We start from the raw sequence: 26,997 nt of genomic DNA, 5'->3' as shown, positions 1-26,997 counted from the left end.
AGCGAAAGCTACTCAATCACACACAGGCTGAACTATATTCTATCACAAAGCGTCTCCTTGAGCCTCATGCAGGCTTGATACTGGACTTTCACACCAACACTGAACTCCATTTGATTAGCAAAAGCTTGAGCAGCTCTGCTACCCAAGAACGGCTCAATGACTCACTCATATTAGTCATACCTGCTTGTTCACCTCAATATCAGCTGGATTTCACATTTCTTAAGAGTGTGGAACATTGAAGCATTGTCTGAGAGGTGTTTGGAGCAAACAGGCGTCACACTCTCTTATTGAACACAGCAGCTTTTGTGGAGAGATGCCACTGACTGGTGCTCTGATGCTCCCACGTGGGAAAGCAAAAATCTACTGCTGTCTGTGACATCATCTCGACTGAGGACTTAATTATCATGGATGGATTTAGACAATCTGCTCCAAACAGAGACGTGTCTGTCTTCATTTCAAAACTGAGCAAGTTTGACAGGCAGCTATGAGCAAAAGCCGTTCAGTAACACTTTACCCATATTTAGCATGTTTACCGGCAGTATATAATGTATGAAAAAAATCTAAATGTTGAACACATGGTTTATAACACACTATAAGCTTATATAATTGCTGATTAATGTATTTATTAACAGCTATAACTCCTGTAGTGTATGAACAGATAATTAATGACAACATAGCCAAACATGGTTGTAATGATACAAAATATGTCTTCATAGAAGTTATAGCTATGTACAAATACTGTACATTAATTAAAATGTCCTTATATGTGGGCAGGTGTACGTTCTAGTCTGTTGTAACCCATTTGTTAAATGTTTATAAGCTGTTACACTTTAAATGGTTAAACTGGTTACAGTAAACTGTGGTTCATCTGCATAGATCCAGGCTAAAGCATGATTTGCATTACTTTAGATTGATGTAAGATGGTAAAACCAAGTTACGTGAAATCTGCAAATAAAAATGAGCTCTGAGAAAAACTCGTTTTTTTGGTGTCATTGGGCAAAAATTCCAAAATAACCTTTCAGCACATTGTCATAAAAGCAGTCTGAGAGAAAACTAGATTTCCATCTTGGCTCTGTTTTCAGGCTTTGGAAAATCTAGGCCGTGACGGGAAACTTTGGCCCGCCACACATCATTTCAGAGAGAGGGCATTCCTATTGGCTGTTCTACAAACGCAGATGTGCATGAACAGCCAGATCGATCTCCACGCGTTGTTTTAGAGCTGTGCCAGCGCTGGAGAAAGTGAAAGTCTGACTCAGTATCAGAAAATCTTGCATCTTTTGATCAATTTCCAATATCTTCTTTGCCTACAACGGCGTATAGTACAAAATTTGTGTGAACCCGTCTCAGCTCCACACGGAGCTCCGGATGCCATGGCACTCGTATCGACTAGAGGCAAAGAGGCATGATGACAAACAGTGGGGAATAACTTTTGAGGGGTACACTAGTGTGTGTGTGTGTGTGTGTGTCTCATCCCACTGTTAGACAGTGTCATAGCAGCCTCTGAAGCTTAGGGCACTCTGCCCTGTGGCCTCAAAGCACCGTAGGGGCATCTTTGAGAAGATGAGTTGTGGCGAGAGGGATAAGGGCCTTTGAGAGGCTCACGCCGTGGAGAGCAGGACCTACGAAGCACAAGGTTTTGCAGGGTAACCGACTCCTTCTGTCGCTGTTCAAAGTTGTGGCTTTGGAGTGAGGGTCTTAGCGGCGTGACACAAGGCAGCAGAGGGACAGGTGGAAGGTTCTGCAATGTGTACGTTCAGTTGTTGCAGACTGAAGCTTTATGGTGCATTTTCTGACTGCACACTCATCACATTTAACATATGTAGAGAGTGAAAACTTAGTTGTCTGTTACTTGGTTGCTTAGTTGTGTATTTCAATATGTAATAGAAATATTAATAACAGGCTAGGCTGCAATGGTCACTAAATACCTCTGGCTACATTAAGTTAACCACAGTTTTCAATATATTCAATTAGTGAGCGCAATAAGTGGCTGAGAGCGTTCGTCAGTGCTGCAGACATCCGCCACATTTCATGATCTGTTCTGTAACCACAGACCAGCAATCACACAACATCACCAGACTGTGTCTATGCAAACTAGCTGCATTAATTCAAGTACAATCCCTGCTACACTCACTGAAATGCTCCCACTGCTAACGACCCTTTTGATACGGCAACAGCGGGAAAAAGGAGCCAACAATGAAAGCCTGTACTTGCGAAATGCAAGCTCCAAAATAATATAAAAGATGATAAAGGGGTAGTTCATAGATTTATGAGCTCATATGAACCCCTTGAGGCTTACAGTGTCTCTGTGCTCAGTTTGACTAATGGTTCTTAAGCCACGGCTGACAAGCGAAAGGACTGGGGATTTATTTACACAAAAACTAAATGGTATATTGCACATGTGCTAAATGCTCTCTCTCTCCTTGGCTGTAATTATCCTGAGCATTTCAAGATGTGTGCACTTGATCACAAGCAGGTTTGAGACATTATGAGAGTCATATCAAAGGTACCATGCAGTCAACAATATCCAATATGTCAACCTCCCTGAGGGCTATACTGTCTCACTGCTCAAGTTGAATAATGTTTCTGTACCAGTGGCTGACTGGTGTTTCCTTTGTACTGACTGACTTATTTTGTTGCCACAGCATTGGCTGACTGATAATGCCGTCAGTTGTTCATTAAGAGCCAATCACAGCCCTGCAGACACAGAAACTCATGAATACGTAATGGAGAGAGATGATGGAGGGACGTGATTGGTAGGTTCTGCCGCAGGGAAGGAAACAGATTGCTCATACCTGACACACGCATAGACAACAGACAAACAGGGGCACACACAAATACACACTGCCACACACACACACACACACACACACACACACACACACACACACTGCGACACACACGCACTACATATACAAAGAAGCACACATATTGACAGATTCATCAAGTTTAAGTAGACACAAACATGCAGAAACACCCACTTCTGGATGCACAGAAAGATAAACAGAGCAGAAGACACACCAGCGGTGATGAGGGTGAGCTCAGACTCACATACAGATACACAGGCACAAAAGCACACAGACACACACGTTAAGCACACAGATACACTGAAGCTCAGAGACAGGTGCATGCAGCAACACAATCCAAAAACACACACATTCACAGCCAGGTGTTGAGGGTATAGGGTTGGGCATTAGAGCAGAGTACCATGCAGGGAAGAGTGTGGACAGAATATCTAATCAAAGTAACCCTCAGCATGTGCTAAACCCCATCCATGCTCAGGATTTTATTCTCCTGTTGTATTTGGGCAGAGCCATAAAGACTGAGTAAGCAAAGGTAAATTACAGAGGAGAGCAAGCTAGTGTACTCCTGCTCTAGAAGGAGCACTGTGACCTTATCTTATCTTTCAATGATAAAATGAAAGGTTTCCAGTATATAAACAGCCTTCAGATGTATGTCTGCCTGCAATGCATAGTAATTATTGCAGCACAAAGTGTCTGAACAAAGAAACAGTGTCACAAATGAAAAATCACCTTACATGCACTTTACCCATGAGGGGAGGGGGTGCTACTTAATAAATCTTGGTTTGTTTGTCATCCACAGCCACTGACATGTCTTCTGTTAGCCACAAGAGGGCAGGCAGGCTAACAGTAAGGGGCCAAATGAATGACTACAGTATCTTTGCAGAGCTTTACATCTAATTAGAATTCATTTAGAGGTAAAATTTCATTCGCATTCAAGAGGAAGCCTGCTAGAAGGTGTTGCATTGTTCCTATTTGCTGTGCATGGGTCATTGGAAAAACAGTCACAGGTAAGGCTCAGGGTCAAGATTCCACTGACAGACAGCAATCAGGAGACAGGTGTGACATTTTCATTATGCTGATGTTGGAGAAAAAAAATGCTTTCTAAACATTTCAAATTTTGGATGCTGGAAGAGCCTATTGATTGAGAGGTGCGACCAAGAATTCAAACAGGATGACCACTGAAGGTCAGCGAGAGCAGTCAGTCCAACCCCTCCCTCCGTTCAGTCACAGGGAAAGTTCGAACACGTTCCATCTTCCTGGATTAGTTTCATTACAGTTTGAACAAACTAAGCTGGATAATTTCTAAAACCTCAGATAGACGTTTCCTGCCGGCTCAAAGCAAGATCTCCCCATATCGATACAGGCGATTCATTAATGACATCATAAAAACAGAAACATGTTTGATCAGGCCATCTGAATCCAGCTTTTACAGGCTGCCCCTTGGCATCCGTCTTTGTGCTGCTTTTTGGTTTGGACTGAAGGTGCCACCAACGGCTGGCTCTGTCTATGAACCACTCGACTGGCTGCTTATCCAGGATTATGGCCATGTAGTGGCAGGAGCTGAGTGCATTGTTGTAACTGACTTAAAGTAAAACCTGTCAGCGAAATCAGCAAAAATATGAGTGTTTGAACCACACTGACCATATCCACAGACAGCAGAGAAGTGGGTCATGCCACAGGGGTGGTTTTAGAAATTTCTGAAAAGGTTTCTACATGAATTCAAGCTGACCACGGTTGCTGTTTTGGCTGAGGGATGATCTGAGCACCTTAGCAGCTGCTGTTCGAGCCAACTGGTGATGAGTATTTGATGCTAACAAGATTGGGGGGCACCATCACTTGAAAGCTGAAATATATACAGAGCGTAACAAAAATAATGAAATTGTAATGGAAGGCTGTGTGGATGTCTGCCATTTATTTGGCTGATTGGAATCTGCCATTGCAAAACCTTGAAAATGCTCCCGCTAGCACAGTGTGATACTCCTGGATTTATGTTCGATTTTAAGGTGTGAGAATACAAAATATGCTGTGCAATGCTGGGAGAGATCTCTGGAGCACTCACTCTGCTTTCAGCAAGCGCTGAATGAGGAGAGCTGTCACGCCAATCAACATCAGCAAGGTATGAAAGGGGTTTACCTATTTGTAGGGTGTTCTGAGATCACCACAAAAATAGATAGAGATGTTATTTTTTTAGTTAAAAACAGGACGGAAGTCAACTCAAATGGTTCATATCTAAGACGTCTTGTAGCTATATTCACTGATGGGGCTTTGCACGTAGAGTGAAACTGATTGAAGACCTCTCCAATGACACCATTATGGATGTGTTAAAATAGCACGTGTACAAAATGGGGTTCTCAATCACCTACAGTATCAAGGTACAAGAGACTATAATGGGACAAAACTTTCCTTAGAATGTTCGGTAATTTAGCCAAAACCAGGTCTCCACACGCATTCCATGATTATTCCTTTTAAAGCAACGTTAAAATTATGCATTACAAAACAACCTCTGAAGTTCTCTGAGGGGGAATCTTGTAGCAATGATGCAGTAAAAAGGATCCTCAGACGACCCCGTGTATTCCTCCCTGAGTCACATCCTCTCAGCCATCTTTAACTCTCGCCCTCCTCCCCGTTTGCTTTGAATGCTGATCACACTTTTTTTCTTTTAAGTCTATTTAACAGATTTTGACACGGGGATTCTCGTGAGTTGAAAGTTCATTTTGTGCTTTTTATCATTGTGTTTTCAGGTAAACCATGACTCCCTGACTTTGCAGCCTTACTTTTTCCTTCTCCCATCACCCCTTCTATCTGTAATGTTAATGTTAATTAATAAGAGCCAGACATTATTTCTCAGTGTTCAGACTAAAATTCTTACAGTAAATGGAACCACTGGCAACCATTCAATTGACTAGATGGCTGGCTGACTGACCTGCTCGCTGGCTGAGTGCCAGAACAAACGGCTGACTGACTGACTGACTGACTGACTGACTGACTGACTGACTGACTGACTGACTGACTAGACACTCAAGGCTTTTGCCTGACACTGTTAACCAAGCTACTTACAGTAAGTGCAACAGTAGTAAAATTCAGATTTACCAGTGGACTGACTGAATGACTTTGTGATTGACAATTACACTGTAGGAATGGAGCTGGCTTCTTGCGTGTGATGGTGCGTACTTCAATTTGGTAATGGTATTTATATAAGGATTGGAAATGAGTAAAATTAAATTATATTGTGGTGAAAACACATGTGGAATGACAAATGAGGGCTATGCTACATTTCCATCAGTGAGTCCATTTCTGACAGTGACAACCCACAGTTGAATCAGATTTATTGGCTGTAGGCTTTAATTGATATGTATGTGGTATGACGATGGAAGCAACGCAATTACCAAATGACAAATGGACTCTCCATTGTACAGCTGCACTGCTGTTAAATAAAAAAAACATTTGAAATAATCAGTTATTTGTTCATGAACCGCCTTTGGAAGTCACCTAATAACTTATCAGAATTCATAACGCCATTTCATGGATAATTTGATGCATTTTCATTTTCACCATGTCTGCAATGCTCAGCTTGTTTCCTCCATTTATTTATGTATTTATTCAAGTTCAATTAAAACCCTCAATTTTCTTTTTCTTTTTTTATAATACCAATTATTCCAACACTTGATTAAAACTAATTAATGCCAGCAATGAATGAAACACCATATTTCTAATGTTAGCACCAAAACCTCCTTGGAAAGAAAAGCTGAGGCTCCGGCTGCATGTCCCACGCATCTTCATCCATGATGATCCATGCAGAAGACAATGAAGAAGAAACAGCATTGTTCTTGTATTGCAGTGGACAGTAGAATTAGTCAGTCTTACTTTATGATGACAAAAATGTGAAATCAGACTCATCTTGTTGCAACATAACTCTATTTTGCTGCTTGGTGGTTAGCTTACATACTTATTTTTAAACTCTTTGATTTCTCTTTTAGCTTTTAGGGTGAGGACTAACTGACGTGTTGGACAAAAAGGCATTGGCTGCTATCTCAGGCAATGTTGGCTGGGGTTGATTAAGTAGAAATGCAACCAAATCCAATACAGAGAGAGAAAGCTGCTAACATTAGCCTACACTCTGACAGCATCCGCGGTGAGATGATACCACACAGTGGATGTGCTTGCCGTGAACTAGGCTTTATGTCACTTGTAACCACAAATGTAGTTAGATAATCATCTGCTCCTTCACCTTTGTAGTAAGGTTTGGCAAGTACTGTATGCAGTAAACCAGTTAAAGGAGCATGATAACGGTTGCAGCTTATATTGGAGCAGACAAACAACCTGCAATCCACAATTGTGCTTGTGTATATTTGGTGTGGGAGAAGTGATGAAAATGATCCAAGCCTCCGAATCTGGTTAATAGGGAGAATCGCTTTGATAGAGGCCCGTGCAAACCACATCGGCATGTGGAGACATCCAGGGCTTGACAGGCGTACAGTATATTTCTAGCCGGAGGAGCCGTTACCTGAATGGCTTGCTGGTGGCTGGATGACTGGTCCATGGTGACTGTGACTCACAGGCTGACTGAAAGCATGTGTGACTCACTGGCTGTCTAGGTATCCGCGGCTTTCCCCCCAGTTCTTGTTAGAAATAATTACATGGTGAGAACGGTTTTCTTGAAAAAATTATGACCCTGGAAAAGATAAAAGTTGACCTATTTAAAGGGTAAATTCACTGTAAAATCATGTTCTCATACATTATTCCCGTAGTGGTTGACAACTGAAGTTTATTTGGCAACATGAATCACTGGTTTCTGGCTTTGGGGGAGAGCCGTTCATGTTCTTTTTTTAATTTAACAGGCAAGATGACTGAGAACACACATCCACTTCCAGCTGCAGCCCAGGGGTGTATTTGCTGGGGGGGGGTGAGACCATACTGTAACACACCCGGTCACATCTGGAAGCTGGCTTGTTCTACCACTACACATGGCAACGCAACAGCTGGGTTTCACTGCTTTGCTGAAGGGCACTTTGAGCATCACTCAGTCTTTTACCACGGCATAGCTGTCGCAGCCTGTCCACAAATTCAAACCTGCAGTCACTCCAGCTACCAACAGCCTGTTATCAAAAATCCAATCTGGAGAAGTTACATGCATAAAGAAGATCAAACTTGTACCATAAAGAATTTAATCTGATTTGTTGTTGCAGTGTGAATGCCTTTAAGTCTCAAATGGTCATTACAGCAATGAAGCTTTTAGCAAAAATTCAAGCAGGAAGACAATTATCCTTCTAATTTGTTCATCACATTAGGGATCCACCGCAGTTATTATCCAATGACTTTACTGGGAATTGTTTGCAGGCTTCCTGTCAACAAATGATCATCCTGGACAAAGGATATTTAAGCAATTTCCTCCGTTATGCCTCTACTGTCATTGCTGTCTATGTCATTCGGCCACCCCATCACCCAAGTGCCAAAACTCCTTCCATGCGTTACAAAGGGGGTGTCAGAATGGCTGCAATTTGTAGGGTTTTGCCTCACTCAGAGGGATTTAAGTGACAGGGTCAACTCTAAAGATAGAGCATCTACGTTTTGCTCATGTGGTGGTAACGCAGCTGGTGTCTTTTTTTTCTTTTTTTGCAATTTTGTATGAAGAAATTTCAACAATTGCCTGAATTCCCACAAACCCTCAAGTGGCATTTTGGCCTCCAATCCACAGTACACACCTACAGCATACAAGCTGAATGTTTTAGTTAACCAGGGTCCCAGGGTGAGACACCACACTTACACAGCTCGGGTACCGTCCCCAAACGACATGCTGCGAACACAACGATGATTAAATGAACTTACAGCAGTTCCCAGGGCGAGACACTACATCAATTCTGATTTCATCTGGGCCTGCAAAAGTACCACAGTAAGACCCTATAGCGTGTTTCAAAACACACTCAGAGATCACTTATAATCCATATTGGAGTGAGTTGAATCTTTAAATGTATTTTGCTCCTGAGGTGAAAAGCATTTATTCTTGCTCAGAGATGTTGACGTAGCTGAATAATTACTGAGCTTCAATTAAACATGCTAATGGACATTTAATGGCTGTGCTTGTGTTTAGCAATAAATGAGACAGTAAGGGGCAGAGATGTCTGACATATTAACAAACCCATCCAAAATTACAGAAATGTATGAATATTACAGGACTAATTTTAAAGAATTAAAACAAGCCCTGTAATTTTCTCTGATTGACTCCTCTTTCCTTTTTATACTATTTAACATATGACATAAACACTCATTTAAAAATGCTAGCATTTTCAGATATCTGATCCCTTCTAGAAATGTCAAAAGGGCTGTCTGAGATGCTGGAAATGAAACGTTAATTAATACAGTATGTCTTATGTAAATAGGAGTGACTTCTCCCTAACAAGATCGCTGAGCCCTGAGGAGAGATCTTCGAATTAAGATGGTTAATTCTGTTAATTTAGGTCTATCAGCATATAGCCTGTGGCATGTTTTAAAACCTTGCCATTGTGAATCATTTTGAAACATCAATCAAACATTCAAATGGACAATTAATTCTGTAAATTTTGCTTGGCCATGCAGAGGAGCTGCAGGCTTTGCGTTACTAAATACACTCGACGCCCACCGGCTTTTCCTGTGTGGAGGAACACAGCCATCCACCCGCCCATCCGTCCACACACACATGCACCGTCTCTTCCTCAGAAGTCGTCTACAACAGCCATTTATGACAGCGGGACATTAAAACTCTTATCATTAATATTTCAATATTTAGCCAAACTCACTGCCAAATGACTTGCCCCCTTAAACCCCCCATCTCTCTCTGGCTATCTGTTTTCTCTCTTCTTGGCTCCTTCTCTGTTTTTCTCTGTTGGTTTCCGTCTGTCTTTCTCCTTTAATCTCCTCTCTGGATCTCCTCACTGTTTTACCACCTCCCCTCTCTCTTTCCCTCTGCTGCTCCTTTGTGATGTTCTTTGTTTATTGCGGCCTCCCTGCCCCGGCTTCTCCGCAAACTTGGATATAAATCATTAGGAGATTATTAGCAATTCAGAACTTCATAATTTGGGCCTCAGCAGAAGGAGGAGGTTTTTATGAGCTGAGAGGCTGACCTATAACACACACACGCACACACACACACACGCATACACACACACACACACACACACACACACACACACACACACACACACACACACACACACACACACACACACACACACACACACACACACACACACACACACACACACATACAGACTGTCCTGCTAGCTGGCAGCACCTAGAGCCAAACATCTCCCTCTGAGGTCTCATAGCAGCATCTTATAAACTAAACTAACCCTGCCAAAGAATATTTGCTCATTTAGTCTCTCGGCGACAAATTTGGAATTGTTTTCATACAGTGTTTTAAACTAAACTAAACTAACCCTGCCAGAAGGCTTTGCCATAACAATTTATTCTCCTGGAGACAAGTAGACTTTAGCAGACCAGTACAGCATATGGCTCGCGGGTGAGAATTACAGTCGAAGTTAAAAACAGAAAGAAAACGTGGAATATGATTACGTGGAACTGTCTATAATAAAGTGGAGGTGATGAACATCTTCTGATGAAGAGAAAGTAAATCTTAAGTGGGTAGATGATAATAAACGCAGCAGGGCAGAGCATAATAAAAGCAGGCTGAAAACAACTAGAATAAAATGTAAAACAGTGTAATCTGTGGAGGTAAAGGAACAGCACATGTAAACAAATATGTTTATGTATGTATGAATATGCAGTGGAAAGGTTCAATACACACTGAAACACATATGCAGTAGAAATACATTAAATTCAGGTAAGGCATTCATCCTCTTATTGGTTAGTTTGTTGAAAGGAAACATGGCTGATTGTGAGAATATATTCATGTAATGAAGTTTTTAGAGATGTTTACAATATTAATCTGCAAGATTTTTAAGAGCACTGTGTGAAGATCAGGTTTCTCATTAGCAGTAACCTTTCCAGGCACCCAACCGGGCTTTCTACCAATGTGCAACGACCAACAAGGTAATGGAGATGACTGACAGCTGACAGGAAGTAGCCAATCAATCACAAGCTTGTTAAGAACTCCACTAATTAATCAACTAACCTATCACACCGACACCCCTCATTAACATGTTGATTAACCTTTTAAACTAATTAAGATCAATTAAGATCAATCATACCAATTAAAAGCAAATCCCAAAGGGAGTGGTCAGGTTGTCTGTCAATCAATCAAGGAGAATGTCTGAGAGAGCCAGAGGGAGAGATGTGAAGAGAGGGTGGTTACAGACAAGAGGAGAGGAGCGGGCAGGAAAGAAAGATGAGAGGAGGAAGAGGGAGGAATAAATTAAAGGAGGGTCAAGGAGAGGGATGAGAGGGAGTAAAGATGTGCTGAAGAGAGGGGAAGGGGGGGAAGAAGGATGAGGTTTAATAATGACTTGAACTCATTTCTAAAATGCACTATAAGCTGCATGTGCACACGAAGAAGACTTCGTTGCTATCTAGATCAAATCTGGAAGTGGTTGTTGCACTTGTTGTGTCGTTGGGTCAACCTTTAAAAATCAGAAAATCCAAATCATGAGGTGTCATCTGGGGTCATATTCAACCTAATGAACTCGTCATACCCGCAGATTGGTTAATTATGCAGCGTTAATACAGAATCATCACTGAATTAATTATAGTTTCAATTCTTAATTGGCTTAATTGACCACAGTCCAGCAAGTGGCACATACAGCTACCAGTCAAAAAGCACAGGTTCATAAAAATTTAATGTCATTTCACTGAGCACTAAGCGTCTTTTGAAGAGGAAAAGAGCTGGAATCAAATTGTAAAACAAACTAAATGGACTCTAAATTGTAAAATGCATACAGTAGTCACACACATACACAGATATAGAGATATATTTCATTTCAGCTTTAGTTAGAAGGTTGGAAAACTTACATAACACCAGCTGTAAAACAAAATGTCTTTGATCTGCTTCATATGAATCTCCACATTTGCTCATGTCAGTGACAAAACTTTGCACCTCCATTGCCAGATTGTCAGATGGTAACTTTTCATGTGGGGAAGCAATGACTTGTTTGACTGAGAAAAGAGGAAGATCAATTGAAAGATGTTCAGAAAGCTTTCTCAGTCGCAACAGTGACTGCTGTCGATAAAATCTCAAATGACCATGATTACTGTCGAAAAGGAACCGCAGTGTTAACGATGTGTATGAAAAATACACTGTTGTGCGGAGACAAAAATAGTGACAAAGGGACAGTGGAAGAAAAAGACGTGACACACTGTGCTCAAATACCATTGCTGACGAACTAAACAAACAGGGCCCAGTCTTCAGGACAGCACATGGAGCCAGTCGCTGGCATTTTGGAAGGTTGCATATGATCGTTTTCTTGCCCGAGTCTTAATATTTTGGCGACCTGCTGTCAACGTGAATGTGCTGAAGTTAGAGGGGAGGTGCAACAGGGAGTGTGTGAGTAATAATCAAGTGGCAAAGTGAAATTTTGTCATCAAGCATGACTGTGATTTACATTTGTGCTGCCTGCTTACTGCCCTGTTTCCATGACTTTAGTTTACACTAGTTTTACTTTACAACGATATACACACTATTTTAGTTCAAATGGATCAGATGAGCTGACCATAAATCACCTATTGATGGCGTATTCCAATCGCACTCTGTTTCCAACAGTGCTCCAGGTGTGTCACACATCTCTGGTGATTGAAATACCAAACACAGCTCGATGCCCTGTGGACCTTGTGATTGAACTTGCTGCACCGTGCGCGAGTAATTCATGACAAAGGGCCAATAGTGCTTAAAAGTACACAAGAACCGGAGGTGATCTGAGTATAAAGACTGAAAACCAAGTTTAAATATAAAGCCTATCTGTTCCAGTCTGACTGTGTAGCTGTTCCACACATTCATTATCACTGCTGGGAGACACGGACGTTTCCAAATGAATTTGCTAATGTTTTCCACCAAAGAGATCTTATTGCAAGTCTACAAGCAGTTACCCGAGAGAAAAAGAAAAAAGGGTGAAAGAGAGAGAAAGAGAGATGCAGAACGATGGAGACAGTGAAAGAAACTGTTGTGGAGAAGAGACGGGAAGATTGGAGTCAACAGGCGTAATTAAAGGGAGTTAGAGGCAAGATGAAAAGCTGTCAGTTGAAAAGGAAGAAAAGCAGCGCGAAACAGAAACAAAACGAAAATAAAAAGGCAAAAAGGCTAAAACAGGACTTTGGAAAATCTGTCAAAATACAAAGACATCTGTAGATACTGTGTGTAGAGAGGCCTGTTTATCATACATGAACACTCTTTAGGGGTGTGTGTATGTGTGTGTGAGCCTGTCTCTGTGGATGTAGTCACATTTTACCCATCTTACCTTGATAATGTGCGCTGAAACCACGGTAACGGTGATTGCCATCGGTCACAAAATGCAGCCGGAGCCAGTTCTTGTTGCTAACAATGGGAGACGGTACGTTACTGCCTGACAACCTACAACAAAGACAGAAAGAACGCCTGTGAGAAACAGAAAAATGCACATACACTCACACACACATGCACAACATACACACAAAACCTCAGCCCTTGGCCTTTTTTGTCAACCTCATCCTCCAATACGCCTGGAGGATCAGGCAGGATGAACGAGTGCTGAAGAAACGTCCTCGCTCTGAAGGTCTTCAACTTATGTTTGTTTAGAGACAGAGCATGTACACACGTATCGTATGAGTACATACAAAACAATGGTGGTCTCCGGGGGGGCAGGGAAAACACATAAACCGTGTAGCCATTCTGTCACAGAGCAACGCTAAAGTGTGTAAAACGAGAGAGTCAGGCTGTAAAGATGTCACTGCAACAGACACTAAAAAGCAGCCTCAGGTTTAGTTTACCTTAACTTAACATTCCTTTCATTTTCTCCATCTTGCTTGTGTACCCTCGGCGTCAGTGTGCATGAGAACAAAGCCGATCGTGCCTCTCCTGACGCTGATTGAATTGCAGACAGTGTCAGGACTTCACCGCCCAGTACAACCAGTGTGCCTCCGCAGCTGCACTGGAGGAGCGGGGGATTATGCTGCATGCTCGAGGGTGTCTCAACCGGTCTTAATGAAGTGGGAAATGGCATTTCTTATTCAGCGTTCTCGCCAGGATTGCCTGATCTTGCCAGCTGCTATGGGGATTTGAACCAGCAACTCGAATCAACATAATTCTCACGGTAGTGCCTGATGAAAGCTGGTGTTGTATTGGATGACATCATCCTGATTATTAATATTGCAAACACTGTCTCCTACTATTGGCTGGTATATGCAAACACGACAAGGTTTCAAACTGATCCTGGACTGTCAGACTGCGATACACCACCTTTAACAATATTAGCTTTTTTCCACTGAGCCATGCTTATGAATTGAAGCTTGGACGGTGCACCAGTGGACAGGACCTAATCTGAAACTCTTTCATCAAGAGGGGAGGATAAGATCCCTTAATTGGCTGAGAAGATGAACAAGGCTCTTGTGGTTGGCAAAGTGAAGAGGGTTAGGTCACTGTTGGCAGCTGGAGAGGAGGTGACTGCTTTCCAGTTGACACTTAGAGAATAAAACACCCTTGTTCCTTTATAACGTCACATATCTGCAGCTGAAATACAATCTCTGCTGGCAATAATCCCCCTCTATACATCAGTGCTTTGATGTATGGTGCTTTCATCTTGTAGCGGTGGCCAACAGGTGCTGTTTCTCTCCCATTACATTTTCATAGCGCAATATCACCTTGGCTGTTAGGTTTGAGACACAGGTACACACACACACACACACACACACACACACACACACGTTAACAGTGTGGAATATGAAGTGGACTGCCCTCTCATGTTCCCTTGTCTGCTTCTATAAGCTCTTGCTGTTAACCTTTGCAGTCCATTAATATCAACATACACACGTGCACGCAAATAAATGCCTGCTCATACACACACACACACACACACGTGGATAGTGGCATTACAGCATACGGTATACACCACTGTCCAAGAGCCATGCCCTCTAATAACAGTGGTTTAAAGTGGAGCACAAGAATGCTGAGAAGGTGTTTTAGAAAGTGTGTATTTGTGTTTGTTGGTTTGTGTGTGTGTGCATTGGTTTGTGTGTGTGTGTGTGTGTGTGTGTGTGAGAGAGAGAGAGGGTCACCTTGTGCCCTAGATCAGTAGGATTCTCTGATGTCTGCTATTAGTCACACGCACACGCGCACACACGGTGGTTTCACAGGCTAAAACTGCTTGATTTACATAGTAAACACAGCGCCAACACAGCAAAACAATAACACAACTGTGAATGTAGGTGAACAACAAACAGGAAGGAAATGTCCACGTAGGCATTCACTCTGGGGAGAAGTAACACTAACAGCAGTACATGTGCTGAAAATTGCTCAGTAATTTCAATTAATTTTCTTAGCTGCAGAAGAAACCATATACTTTACCTTAAGTATTTTGGGGGCATTTTTCTGCCTTTCTTACAGACACTAATGGAGAGATGATTGGAAGTGGAAGGAAAGGAGGAAGCAGCAAAGTATTGGGGTCAGGCTCACATCGCACCAGTCACCACCCTGTAGTTCACCTTTAGGCAGACCAGTGAAAATGTTTTCAAATGAAAACACACTTTGGCAAATCAATGCTGAATTAGTCTGTCAGCTTCAGTAAATTGAAGGATGTTGGTGTTGATGGAAGGAATGTTGGAAAATAATCACTGACACAATTTGAAATTTCAAATGTCAATAGATGTCAGCAATAGATGTGGACGATTTGATTGCCTCAAATTATTTGTAAAATATATGGGAACTAGAAATAAAGACCGGAAACAAACAAATCCAGAATAGTAATAAGCAGTGCTGGAAATAAGAGGAAATAAATGTGCTGTAACTTGATTTTAAATTGCTGTGGGAGATGCTTTGTTACTGTACTTGAGTTTTAGATGATGAGATACTTGCCTGCCTCCGCTGTGCACAGACTGGAAAAGATTATGATGCATACTTAATAACAATTATAACAACACGTATAGAAACAAGAAGAGTACCGACCCTCAAGAGAACCACAAGCACCCAAAATAGATTAACCTTTTCCTGAGAAAGAACTCCGAGCACGAGCCTCAGTTTAGACCACATATTGTAACGTGGCCAGTCAGGTTGTGTCGAACGCCTGGAACACAGCGGACACAATGTACCAGTCCCTCGGAGAATGGACGCCATGTCCTGAGCTAACAGGTGTCGCATCAGAAAGATCTTGCTCCTTCTGTCTCTATAAATGTGTAATGCTTCTGTAATTAATTTATCATTACTGTATGTGCCTGACATGAGTTTAATCTGGTGTTATAATCTGATGCAAAATGAAAAGAAAAGAAACGCTGCACGAGCATTTCATGTCTTGATACTAATACAGGTTTATCTTGAGCTCAGTTTTCTTTCCATTCTCCTCTTACCTCTCGACAACCCCCCCCTTACCTCTCTCTGCCCCCTTCATCGTCTCCCTCTCCCCTCCTCATCTCTCCTGTCTCTTCGTATGTGCAGCCTCCCGCTCACACACATATTATTCATGTTTACAGCTCTTAATTCTCTTCCTGCAATGACATCATTACCCAGAGTGCATCATTAAGGGTAGAGTGTGTGCATATTCCATCTGTTCCAATATTAAAATAGGAATTAAATCATAAATCTATACAGAGGAGCCTGTGTGTGTGACTTTAAAATATTAAACCGCATGCTCAGGAAGCACTTAACAACACCGAGCCGCAGGATGAAGGTATAATTAGAAAAACCTCTCCTGTAGCAGTAGCTGGAAGGTTACAGAAACAAGCCAGCGACTAAAAAGGTCACCAATCTGGATCTCCACAGCAGCTGGGAACACATCCTCCTCGTGCTCTCCTTAATAAAAACAGCTGAGATGTAGCACAGCCTCTGCATAGGTCGCAGGCGTGAATGGACATGAAGGAGGATGATCTTGGAGAAAAAAGACCACGTGTGCTTGGCAACTACTCACATGTATAATTAAAGCTTAAAATGACGCTTCCAGCAGAACACCTAATACTTCCAAAAAACATCAGCTTCTAAACTGCTGAGAGGCTAGTTGATTTTCCCCGTGTGGACAATTTGTAATGCATTATTAAATCATTCATCTATGCTATGCTTCTGTCTGTGACTGGTAAGTGTTCTCCCAAGATATCTGCTATAAAAGCACTTCAGAGGTGCCCAGAGGCATTATAGATCATCTTCGGATGGGTTCCAAATTAAACTTTTTTTAATTTTTTTTATTAATACCTTGGTCTGAGAGTGTGCCCCCACTCTGCGACTTGACAGCGACACAGATGTAAAATACACTGGGTGGAGTCGGACTAGCTGCTAAGGGCTGCTAACACTTTAGAGCATCTGAAAGTGGGAAAACAGCAAGTCTTGTGAAGATGTCATGGACCGTTAACGCAGCTCATGGGATCGTTTGTTTGCGTGAAACAACAGATCTAATGTATTCCCCAAGAGTTGAACGAAAGGCTCTTAATTGTAACCTGGGTGCTCTTCACTGCTGTGGACTCAACTTGACTGACAGAACTTCTGTGACACATTGAAGCATCAGATTTAGTTGAAAACACTGTATAAAATGGTCTCTTGTTCCCATCTTAAAAACAAGTGCCTCTAGTATAAAATAAAATAAATGGCTGTTCTCTGGAGGATCACAGGAAATTACTTGCTCTGGTGATAGTTCCCTCTCATGCAACACTATTGTATAAGTCACAGTAGATCCCAGTGCATGAGCTGCTTTTGGGAGAAAATGTTTAATAATGCTCCAAACCTCACAGGAGTCTGTCAGCAATCAGCCAACAACAACGCTGTTCCAGATTACATTACAACTACTATTATATTATATATGAAAATCCAAGTAAATGTACCAAAAACTTATGAAACTTCCATGTTCAACTACAACTAGGTACACCAGAAAAAAATGCTGAAATGGGGAGTGTGCGTGTGACCATTTATGTGTGTGTGCGTGCAGGACAAAGAGAATATCAAGTGGAGAGTTGCCAGAGGGAGCAAGAGAACATAATTGATTAAATACACTAGACCAAAAGAGCATCTCTTTCTCTCTCCATCTCTCTGTCTACCATCCTCCCATCCATCCTCTGCGCCTCTCCTCCTCCACGGAAATACAAACCTGCTAGTCTCCACCGGCAGTATTGGAATGAGAGAGAGGGAGGGGGAGGAAATAAAGAAGCACGAGGTGGAAGGAGGGCGGAAGGAGGCAAAGATCGATGGAGGTACGGGGAGACGTGGGGGGAGGCAGGGAGGGGGTGAGGAAGACACACAGAGACTGACAGAGGTACACTGGTTCGTTTGTTAACTTGTTAATTATTCATTTTAGCATTTAAGCAGAATGTAATCAGGAATCACAGAGGCAGCGCTACTAGAAAGCAGATTTCAGCGCGGGTAATTTATGAATAAAACATAAACAACATTTAACAAAAAGGTCATTTTCTGCCATGTTGGATACATGACGGCAGACATAATCACATGAAGGGCTGCACACTTTCTCAGAGCTTCCTCCAGGAAATTCACTAATTCACTAATTTGCTGTGATTGTAAATGTTTACAGAATACAGAAGTGATAGAAAAATCAGGAGAGGAATGTGCATCCAGCGTTGGTTTCATGTCGCATATGTGGCAACGCAATTTCAAAAATAGCCATTCAACAGGTTTAAGATGACGTTTTGCTGCTATGTTATCTCTCAGCTCCGTGACAAAGGCTCAGTCTACTGTCTTGTCAGCCGTGTTGTTGTATACAACGACTACACACAGTGCAATCTGCAGACTGTGATAGCACCTCTCATACTCTTAACTTCAAATTGCTTGGTAATCACAGCCGTACTCAGTCCTAGAATATATGAAAATTGTAAACAATCTGTTTACTCTACTGTAGAACAGCGTGTACCAGCGTCACTTGATGTTTTCTGTTATGTAATCAGCTCCCACAAACTTTCATTTTTCATAACACTATGTCGTTGCTTTGGCTCCAAACTGCACCATAAAAATGTATTTCAAACGAATAGCACCTTTCATCATGAGATTTATTTCATCTGCTCTTCTGTGCAAAGTGCAATCACGGCCATCAAGGTCTGAAGTTTCTGTGCAGTCCAGCTCTTATGTGAGCTGTCGCACTGTTCACTGTGGATGGTCTTATTTGCTTTAAACCTTCATTGGACAGTGAAGGGACAGACAGGGAATGTGGGGAGAGAGACGGGGGTAAGATATGCAAACAAGGTCCCTGGTGATGCTGAGGTTATGTGACATGTGACCACACACCAAGGCGTTCCCAGTATGGATGTTTTACTAGTTTAATCACATAAATGGCATCTTGCACAGAAAAGACACGTGACACCGGACGATTTGACACGACGGACAGTACATGTGAGGACCTTCTGCTTACTGTGTGTAATGAATGGCTTTTCCACACACATGCAGAATCCTTTCATCAGTGGTCGTGCAGGTTAGAGAGCTACGAGCCAATGCTAACTTTTGTGTGTCCATGTACTGTATGTCTGTGTGCCTGCTTGTGTGTGCATGTGTGTGGCTATTCATGAGACAGTGGGGGAATGCTACTTAATCAGGCAATCTGTCTTAATAGCCTCCTCTAATTAAGACAGGAGGGAACTGCCACACACACGCACCTACATACACACACGTGCATGCAGAGAGGGGGTGTGTGTGGGGGAGAAAATGCTCATTCACACACATGCACACACATGCACACTTGCAGGAGTGTTGGGCTGAATGAAGTCTAGGTGGAGCTATCATCAATCAGTATACAGAGACAGAGAAGTCCTGTGTGTGCGTGTTTGTGTGTGTGCATGCGTTTGTTCAGATACATTGTGTAGGTATGTGTCTGAGCGTGTTGTTAATATGTGTGCGTGTGTGTTCGTGCTCGAAGGAGCGTGCCTGCTGTGTCACTCTCCATCAATCTCAAGTGGGCAGAGAGTAATCAGTGTTCACAACAGGACCCTGCTCTGTCTCTCCCTCCCCTCCCTTTATCTCATCTAAATTTCTCTCCTCCTCCTCGCTCGCCTCCTCAAAGAGCAGCAAGGTGGTTTTAAAACCAGCTTGTTGACACGGACAGCTGAGGGCTGTGGACTATACTGGTGGAAAAAAAAACACTCCGGTGTTGATCATTTATAAATAAAGCAAGTACTGCGGGCATTACTTTGGAGACCATTAAAATGACAAAATCATTTGTACATTTCTGCAGCTGGCTTTCATAGCTTGTATTAGTCCCCTTAGCTCCTCATAAGGGAGTTTTTAATGCAACAGTGTAAAGTGATAGACAACAGTTTGCTTCCAATTTTGAGGCAACAATCTGTGGAAGGCCCTTTGGTCTGTGCAGGGTTTTTTGATGTGGAAGAACCAAACTGGCCTGCACAGAGCCCTGCTCTCGACCTCATCAAACACCTTATGGATGAACTGGTATGCCAAAAGAGAGCCAGGCCTTATCTCCCAACATCAGTGTGTAACCTCACTAATGCCCTTGTAGCTCAATGGGAGCAAATCCCTGCAGCCATGCTCCAAAAAGCTTGTAAAAAGGATGAAACCAGAAGAGTGGAGGGCGTAAGGGGAGCAAAGTAGCATTCATGAAATGAAAAGATTCAAGTTCAGGGTGGCCATCTTCAAAGGACATCTGAATACACCAATAAATATCTCAGCCTTGCTTAAAATCATGTGGATGTCCCAAAGCACTGAACGCGACCCTTTAATGAGCCCAAGGATATAAATTCAGCTTGACAGAGCTACTTTAAAGAGTTGATAACAGTTTAACTGCTGCATAAATAAAACCTAAACTAAACAATACAGTTTTCCAGACAGAAACAGCTGAGTTTTGTTTATTATAGAGGGAAGGACACTGTGTAAAACATTTTACACCATCTGTTGGGTAATTTATGCTTGTGATGGCAGAGCAAGCAGGTTACAAATCTAGCAAGCTACTTCTACTTCTTGACGTGGAGGAAAACACAGCCAGACACTCAGATACTGTATTACATCTGAGGAAAGAATACTGGCTTTGGCTTGTTCCACTACAGAGAGACAAACCAGGTATCTTCATGTCTACCTTTCTAAGACTGAATAAATTGTGATTTTATGATGTTAGGTTAAACTTTAAATGCATATTTCAAATCAGAGATGGGTTTTAAATACATTGCATATAGGTAATTGTTATCACCATTTTTTCCGTGTCTAACATGAGAAAATGCAGCCCCCACGCCTTTCAGACCGATTCTGTTTCTTTGACTAAAAAAGCAAGAACTGGTAATGAAGCCAGTGAATACCACATAATAGAGTTAACAACCACTACTTCCTTAAATCAGTCTCCCTTCTCTCTTCCCTTCTCCTTTCTCTCTTGTCTCCTGATTGTGTTCGTCCTCATGTCTTCCTCCTCTCTTACTCTCTCTCCAGGATTTTCTCTGTTCACTCCTTTCTTTTAGCTCAGTCTCTACCCACAAGCCATTGCAATTCTGGGCGGCTCCCTGCCTCTTCTCAAACTCTCCTTCCTGTGTATGTGTGTGTGCGTGTGCGTGTGTAGCCTGCGGGACAGCACAGTAATCAGAGCGGAGACAGAGAATGGGAGAGAAAGCGGGAGAGAAGGGGGACAGAGACAAGGAGAGGGAGCTGGTGTTATTATTATTACATTACATTATATTATAATTTCAGCAGCCGAGCTACTGACTATTCAATACACTACACTTTCCAAGCACACACACACACACACACACACACACACACACACACACACACACACACACACACACACACGCACACACACACACACACACACACAATGACATACCCAAAAACAACATAACCAAGCACAGACATAAAACACACACACATACACAGGCTGGGTGTAGTATCTGGAATGACAATGACAACGTATTTATGATGGGAGAATCCATTTGCTGTGGACAGGCCCAATTACATATTGTGCTCCAGTGGTGCTCAACCTCTGGCCCGATCCCTCGGGTTTGGCTAAGCAACACCTGGAAAGGTTATCTGCTGTGGGAATGGTAAATATCACATTTCGCTGCCCGGCAACAGCGACCTGCAAAAACACTGCTGCGGTAGTGATGACATGTGTTCACTGTAATTAATGTCTGACAGTGTTTTCTCCATGAAAACAACATTTCATAGCCCTTGAAGTCAACACAGCGATGCTTTACTTCTGCAGTGGCCATTCAAAATGTGCTGTTCAGAGCGGACTCACGAGGGTTTTCGAGGAAAAACCGCATTCAACTTGAGATAGCAAACATGAGACAGTCAGCTGGCTGCTGCTATTGCTAACAGTTAGCTATTTGGGACCAGGCTAGAGAGCAATTTGTACCCAGTTTGGGGGTGTTACAGTGAATGGGGCTCCCTTCATAAAGACAGAGACTCCTTCCTTTTTAGTTAAGATGATAAAAAAAAAGTCAGGTGTGATGTTTAAAGAAATGCCTTTTCTATGACTCAGCAGACTCCATTGAGTGCATATTTAATATTTCAGTGTTACAGACCTTCACCAAAACATAAAAAGTAATGGAACATCTGCCATTTTTGTTTTTGTTTTTTGTTTTTTTTTACCCTGAGAAATGCGTTTTGCAGACTCTGTCAGCCACGGGCAATTATTTGGATGACAGTTGAAAAATGCAAAGATCAAATGCATACGAGATAATCGAGACTCAGCTCTGTCATGGTGCTCTGTGTAATTAAGTGCAAAAGTTGAAGATGCCTCAAAGCCCTGGAGTGGAAGTGACCTATTTTGGGTTTTGTATCCTGAGTGAATGTGTATAACGTGACTTTGTTTGCATAAACACCATAATCTAATTATCATACACTAATCTAATTAGAAACCTTACTTTGATTCTAAGAGTAATTCGATTAAGATGTTTACTTGCGTAGCAGAGGAGGATTTATCTTAATATACCCATCTTAATGCAATCTTGCATAGTGTGTGTTGATTGAATTCATTGTCATGTGCCTTTTCCCTTATAGGCAACAGCAGCAGTCGAATCACAAACCACCACCACCCCCTCTGCCTTTTTCATAGTGTAACGACTCTGCAGTACGTCCAGATTTGAGACGTTAACGGCAGCTGTGAAAGAGACAGTGGCTCTAAAAATGGACTCTATAGTGGGCAAGCTGCACAGCCTGGGAGAACTCAGACGGACGGGCTTGTTCGGCATATGGTGTTTACATCTCTGAGCAACCTTCCTATAGTGCTAATTTCACAGTGCTTCACACGTTTCAATCCTATGGCGAACACTCTCTGTATGACCCGAGTGAAAGCATCGGTGGATTAGGTTGTTTACACAGCTTTAAATCTAACTGCAGTATTCTCATGATCACGTTTAGCTTCATGCACACACTGTCAGATAAAGTTTCTATGTGCTTGTCTGTCTCAGTCTGTCCTTCTCTGCCTTTCTCAACTCCCTCTCAGTGTCTGTCTCTTTCTTTCTACAACCTCTTTCCTCACCCATGAGTCCCCCTGATGGTTTTCTCTTCCTGTGCCCCCCCCCATTCCTTTTATCCTTCTTTCCACCTCTCTTCTCCTGTCAACTCTTATCTCGCCCCCCCTTGTCTCTAATTCTGCACCTCTGCTTTAGTCTCCTCCCAACTCCACCTTCTTACCTCTCATCTCCACTTCTTCTCTCCTGGCTCCTCTTGTCACCCCAATTGCCCTTTCTGCTCCCCTTGTCTACCCATTCCTCTCTTGTCTGCTGTCTCTTTGCCTCCCTTGTCTTCTTCTGCGTGACCTGACACTGCCTCCCTAAAACACCATGACACCTCTCTCACTGTCCTCTCTGCTTGCCTTCCCTCTCTCCTCTCTTCTCCTCCCTGGATCCCACAAATAAGTGGGTGGGCTCCCAAACGATTTTAGAAATTTCTTTCAAAGGCCATCAAAGGTGTAGGTTAATATTGGGGTAAATTTGCTTAGACATGCCTAGACAATAGATCTGTGGACCTAAATTATGCTTTGGGCCACCAGAAATTGGATTTAAAAATTGATGCCCCCAGAGAAACAGTGTGAAGGTCACTGGTGTAACCTATAAACCCCAATGTTGCAAATAGATCCAGAGGAAAATAGTCTGCATTGCGAAATTGTTTAGAAGTTCTCAGCGAGAGTCATTTGGCCCATGAGCGTGTCTACTAATGGATTCTCCGGAGTCCTCCCTGACGCTGAAATGAGTGGTTGATGTGATGTGTTTGCAGCAGTTCATTTTCAAAAACAAGCAGGAACAAACAGAAAGCAACAACAACAGAAAAAAACTCTGATTCTGTGTGTCTGAGGTGTTATCCTATTCGACTGTGATGAAGGCAGCCACTTAATTCTGATGCAACAACACTGGCTACACATTGGCAGCGCACTGCAGTGGAAATCACAGCCGCATTTAACAATGTTTATCTGATTCAATAAGCCTGGAAAATGAGAGGAACGTCAGAAAACATCATCAAACCTTTGAATCCAACTGTAGTTTCTATGTTTTGCTGATGAATCTGTGTTTGTAACCTACGAACATACTCGACTGTGGATTAGCTTTTCTCAAAGAGCAACTTAAAAGCATTTTACTGCCATCTCTGATGCTTAGAAATGCTGATGTGACACAGCTGTCCATCAGCAGGAGTAAACTGGTATGCTTCCATCAGTTACTGGTCCTGATACGCAGCTGTCATGCAGGAAAAGACTTTCATGAAAGCTAAATTTGCAGCGTTGCTTTTTGTAGCTAAATGCTCAAAGTCACTGCTGCACAGTGGAATTTTCCTCCAAATGAAGATCTGCTCACATTCACTTTTTCTCATCATCATCATCAAAGTTCAACTTTTTTGACGTGAAACCTGCATTGTTTAAATCCACGTTTGCTAGCCTGCTGTTCCTGCATTTCGCCAGCACATAGCCACTTTTCTCTGCGCATTATCAGGACCCACTCACCAAAAAAATGCCCCATAGTGCTACTAGTGGTCAAAAACTCCACAGATTACAATTAAGGCCTGCAGATAAAGGCTCTGACTGGTTCGATGTTTCTCCAAACAGGGTCAGTCAAACTGCTGTTTATACTGTATTTGAAATAATCTGATATGTGTGTCTGTGTCTGTGTGTGTGTGTGTGCGAAACAGAAAAAGGGGTGTGTGTTTGTGTTCAAGGTCAACGTTCCATTTCCTATTAGGGATGGTGCTGCTATCCCAGCATCCTCTCTCTCCTCATTGATTAGCACTCGGCAAGCATAACATCACGCACACATCCACACACAAACACACACACACACACACACACACACACACACACACACACACACACACACACACACACACACACACACACACACACACTTAATCTGTGTGTGTTGCTTCCACGCAGCTCTTTTCACATCCCTCAAACAAATGTTAAGAGCCAGAAAATGCCTCACTAGTCAGATTTCTCATGCAGACTCACACACAAACGTGATCTGCTATGATATTTGTATAGACTGAGAACAGACACAGACAGAACAGCACAATGCTGAGCCAAGCAAAAGGACAGAGCAATTTCAACTGTACACAGAATGAGTAAATTTTGATTGATGATGTTGGAGAAATTGGGTTTGTATCCCTGGTACTAACCTGGACTCATACCAATCATACAGTACTTTGCTGTTTTTCTCCATTAAATCGAACCAAATCAGCAGGTTGGCCATACCTGCTACAATGGAGCGGGTAGGCGGTCAAAGCTTCTTTTTTTTTTTAATTTGGTAAAAACAAACAAGCACACGAACAAACAAAAAACATCATGGCGCAGAAAAAAACCCAAACAAAACACCCAAAAAAAAGCAGCATGCCACGCAATGCCTACCTACCATACCTACACTCTACCTGCACCGTAGATTTAACGCATTAAATATAAATCAGGCTTCAGTCAAAACAAGTCTGTGGATGGACCAAGGATGTGCAGGGCTTCAATATATTATAACATACTTCCAAATGCTGTAGAAACTACTTCAACTAACACCCATGTGGTCGAGTGGGTATCCAGCTATCTAGATGGTCCAATTTGCTCAGGACTCTGGGAGATTCTTCACGTTGCTATATTACATTGCAACTTTGCTGAGTGTATGCTGTGTGTGCTTGTGTTGCTGTACAGTATGAAATGTCACGGTGTTAATCATAGGATTCATTATGTTGTTGAAGTGGGGGAGGAGGGTTAAGTGTGGGAGGGAGGATTAAATCTTGCCAAACTCTGACTGAAACAGATGCTGTTATGTGCCCTTGGCACATGGTGTTAGCTGCTGAAACACCAAGCTGACTGAGATGACCCCGGACACTTACAGCTTCCATAACTGTCAGTAATTAATATGTACGTGCTGACATGCAGTCCTTGCTTTCAGGTACATAAACTGTATCTGAATTGCAGAATGAAGGCATTATATATAGAATTAACAGGTCTGCTAAACCCACTTGCATACAGTGATGTAACTCCAGGCACTTGACGACATGGCTTCGACACGAGGTATGAAACCTGACAAAGTTCATTTTTAGAGCCTCTAAAAAACAAATACTTGACAAGCAAGAGATTGGTAGATGACAGACTTTGAATAGCCCTGTCCGCCATTACCGCGAATTTGGTGACGGGCTGTCAAGTCTGTGCACCTAAGAGCTAAACAGCATGCAAAACTCTGGAGTCACGTAAGGAGAGACTGGCAAGACTGAGAGAGAGAGAGAGAGAGAGAGAGAGAGAGAGACAGACAGACAGACAGACAGACAGACAGACAGACAGACAGACAGACAGACAGACAGACAGATAGATAGATAGATAGATAGATAGATAGATAGATAGATAGATAGATAGATAGATAGATAGATAGATAGATAGAAGTGAAAGTGAAAGTGAAAGTGAAAGAAAGCGAAGAGAGAGTGATCATTCTATTTAAGATGCTCTACTTGGTTTCAAGGGCAGCTGATTCTGAAACAACAAAATATAAAACTTGTGTGTGTTTTCGGTGTGTGTGTGTGTGTGTGCGCGCGCGCACGTGTGTGCATGTGTATTAGTGTGCATAGTGTTAGGCTAGGATTACAGGCACTTAGCTCACAGCGATATACTACTCTCATAGGCGCGAGCACACCTCTCTGCATACTGATTAGACACAAGAAGGAGAGGGAGAGTCTGAGTGTGCATGTTTATGAATGTGT

General features: G+C 42.4%; 2 protein-coding genes across 2 annotated transcripts in view; one reads left to right on the top strand and one right to left on the bottom strand.

The window, feature by feature from the left end:
- LOC139346420 (zinc finger protein 516-like) overlaps window positions 1–13,455 on the top strand; it is a 372,274-nt gene extending 358,819 nt beyond the window's left edge. The window contains exon 6 of the transcript XR_011603254.1: window positions 13,438–13,455. The gene's annotated coding sequence lies outside the window, so the exon portion shown is untranslated. The remainder of the gene's footprint in view (window positions 1–13,437) is intronic.
- Window positions 1–26,997, bottom strand: part of csmd3b (CUB and Sushi multiple domains 3b) — a 324,934-nt gene that overhangs the window by 123,091 nt on the left and 174,846 nt on the right. Inside the window, exon 7 of the mRNA XM_070985476.1 lies at window positions 13,181–13,293. Within this exon, the coding sequence (XP_070841577.1) occupies window positions 13,181–13,293 (113 nt within the window). The remainder of the gene's footprint in view (window positions 1–13,180; window positions 13,294–26,997) is intronic.

The sequence above is a fragment of the Chaetodon trifascialis genome, chromosome 17 (assembly GCF_039877785.1).
Source record: "Chaetodon trifascialis isolate fChaTrf1 chromosome 17, fChaTrf1.hap1, whole genome shotgun sequence".
NCBI classification, from domain to species: Eukaryota; Metazoa; Chordata; class Actinopteri; order Chaetodontiformes; family Chaetodontidae; genus Chaetodon; species Chaetodon trifascialis.
Note: the sequence above shows the minus strand (reverse complement) of the source record. Positions and strands in the feature narration are given on the sequence as shown.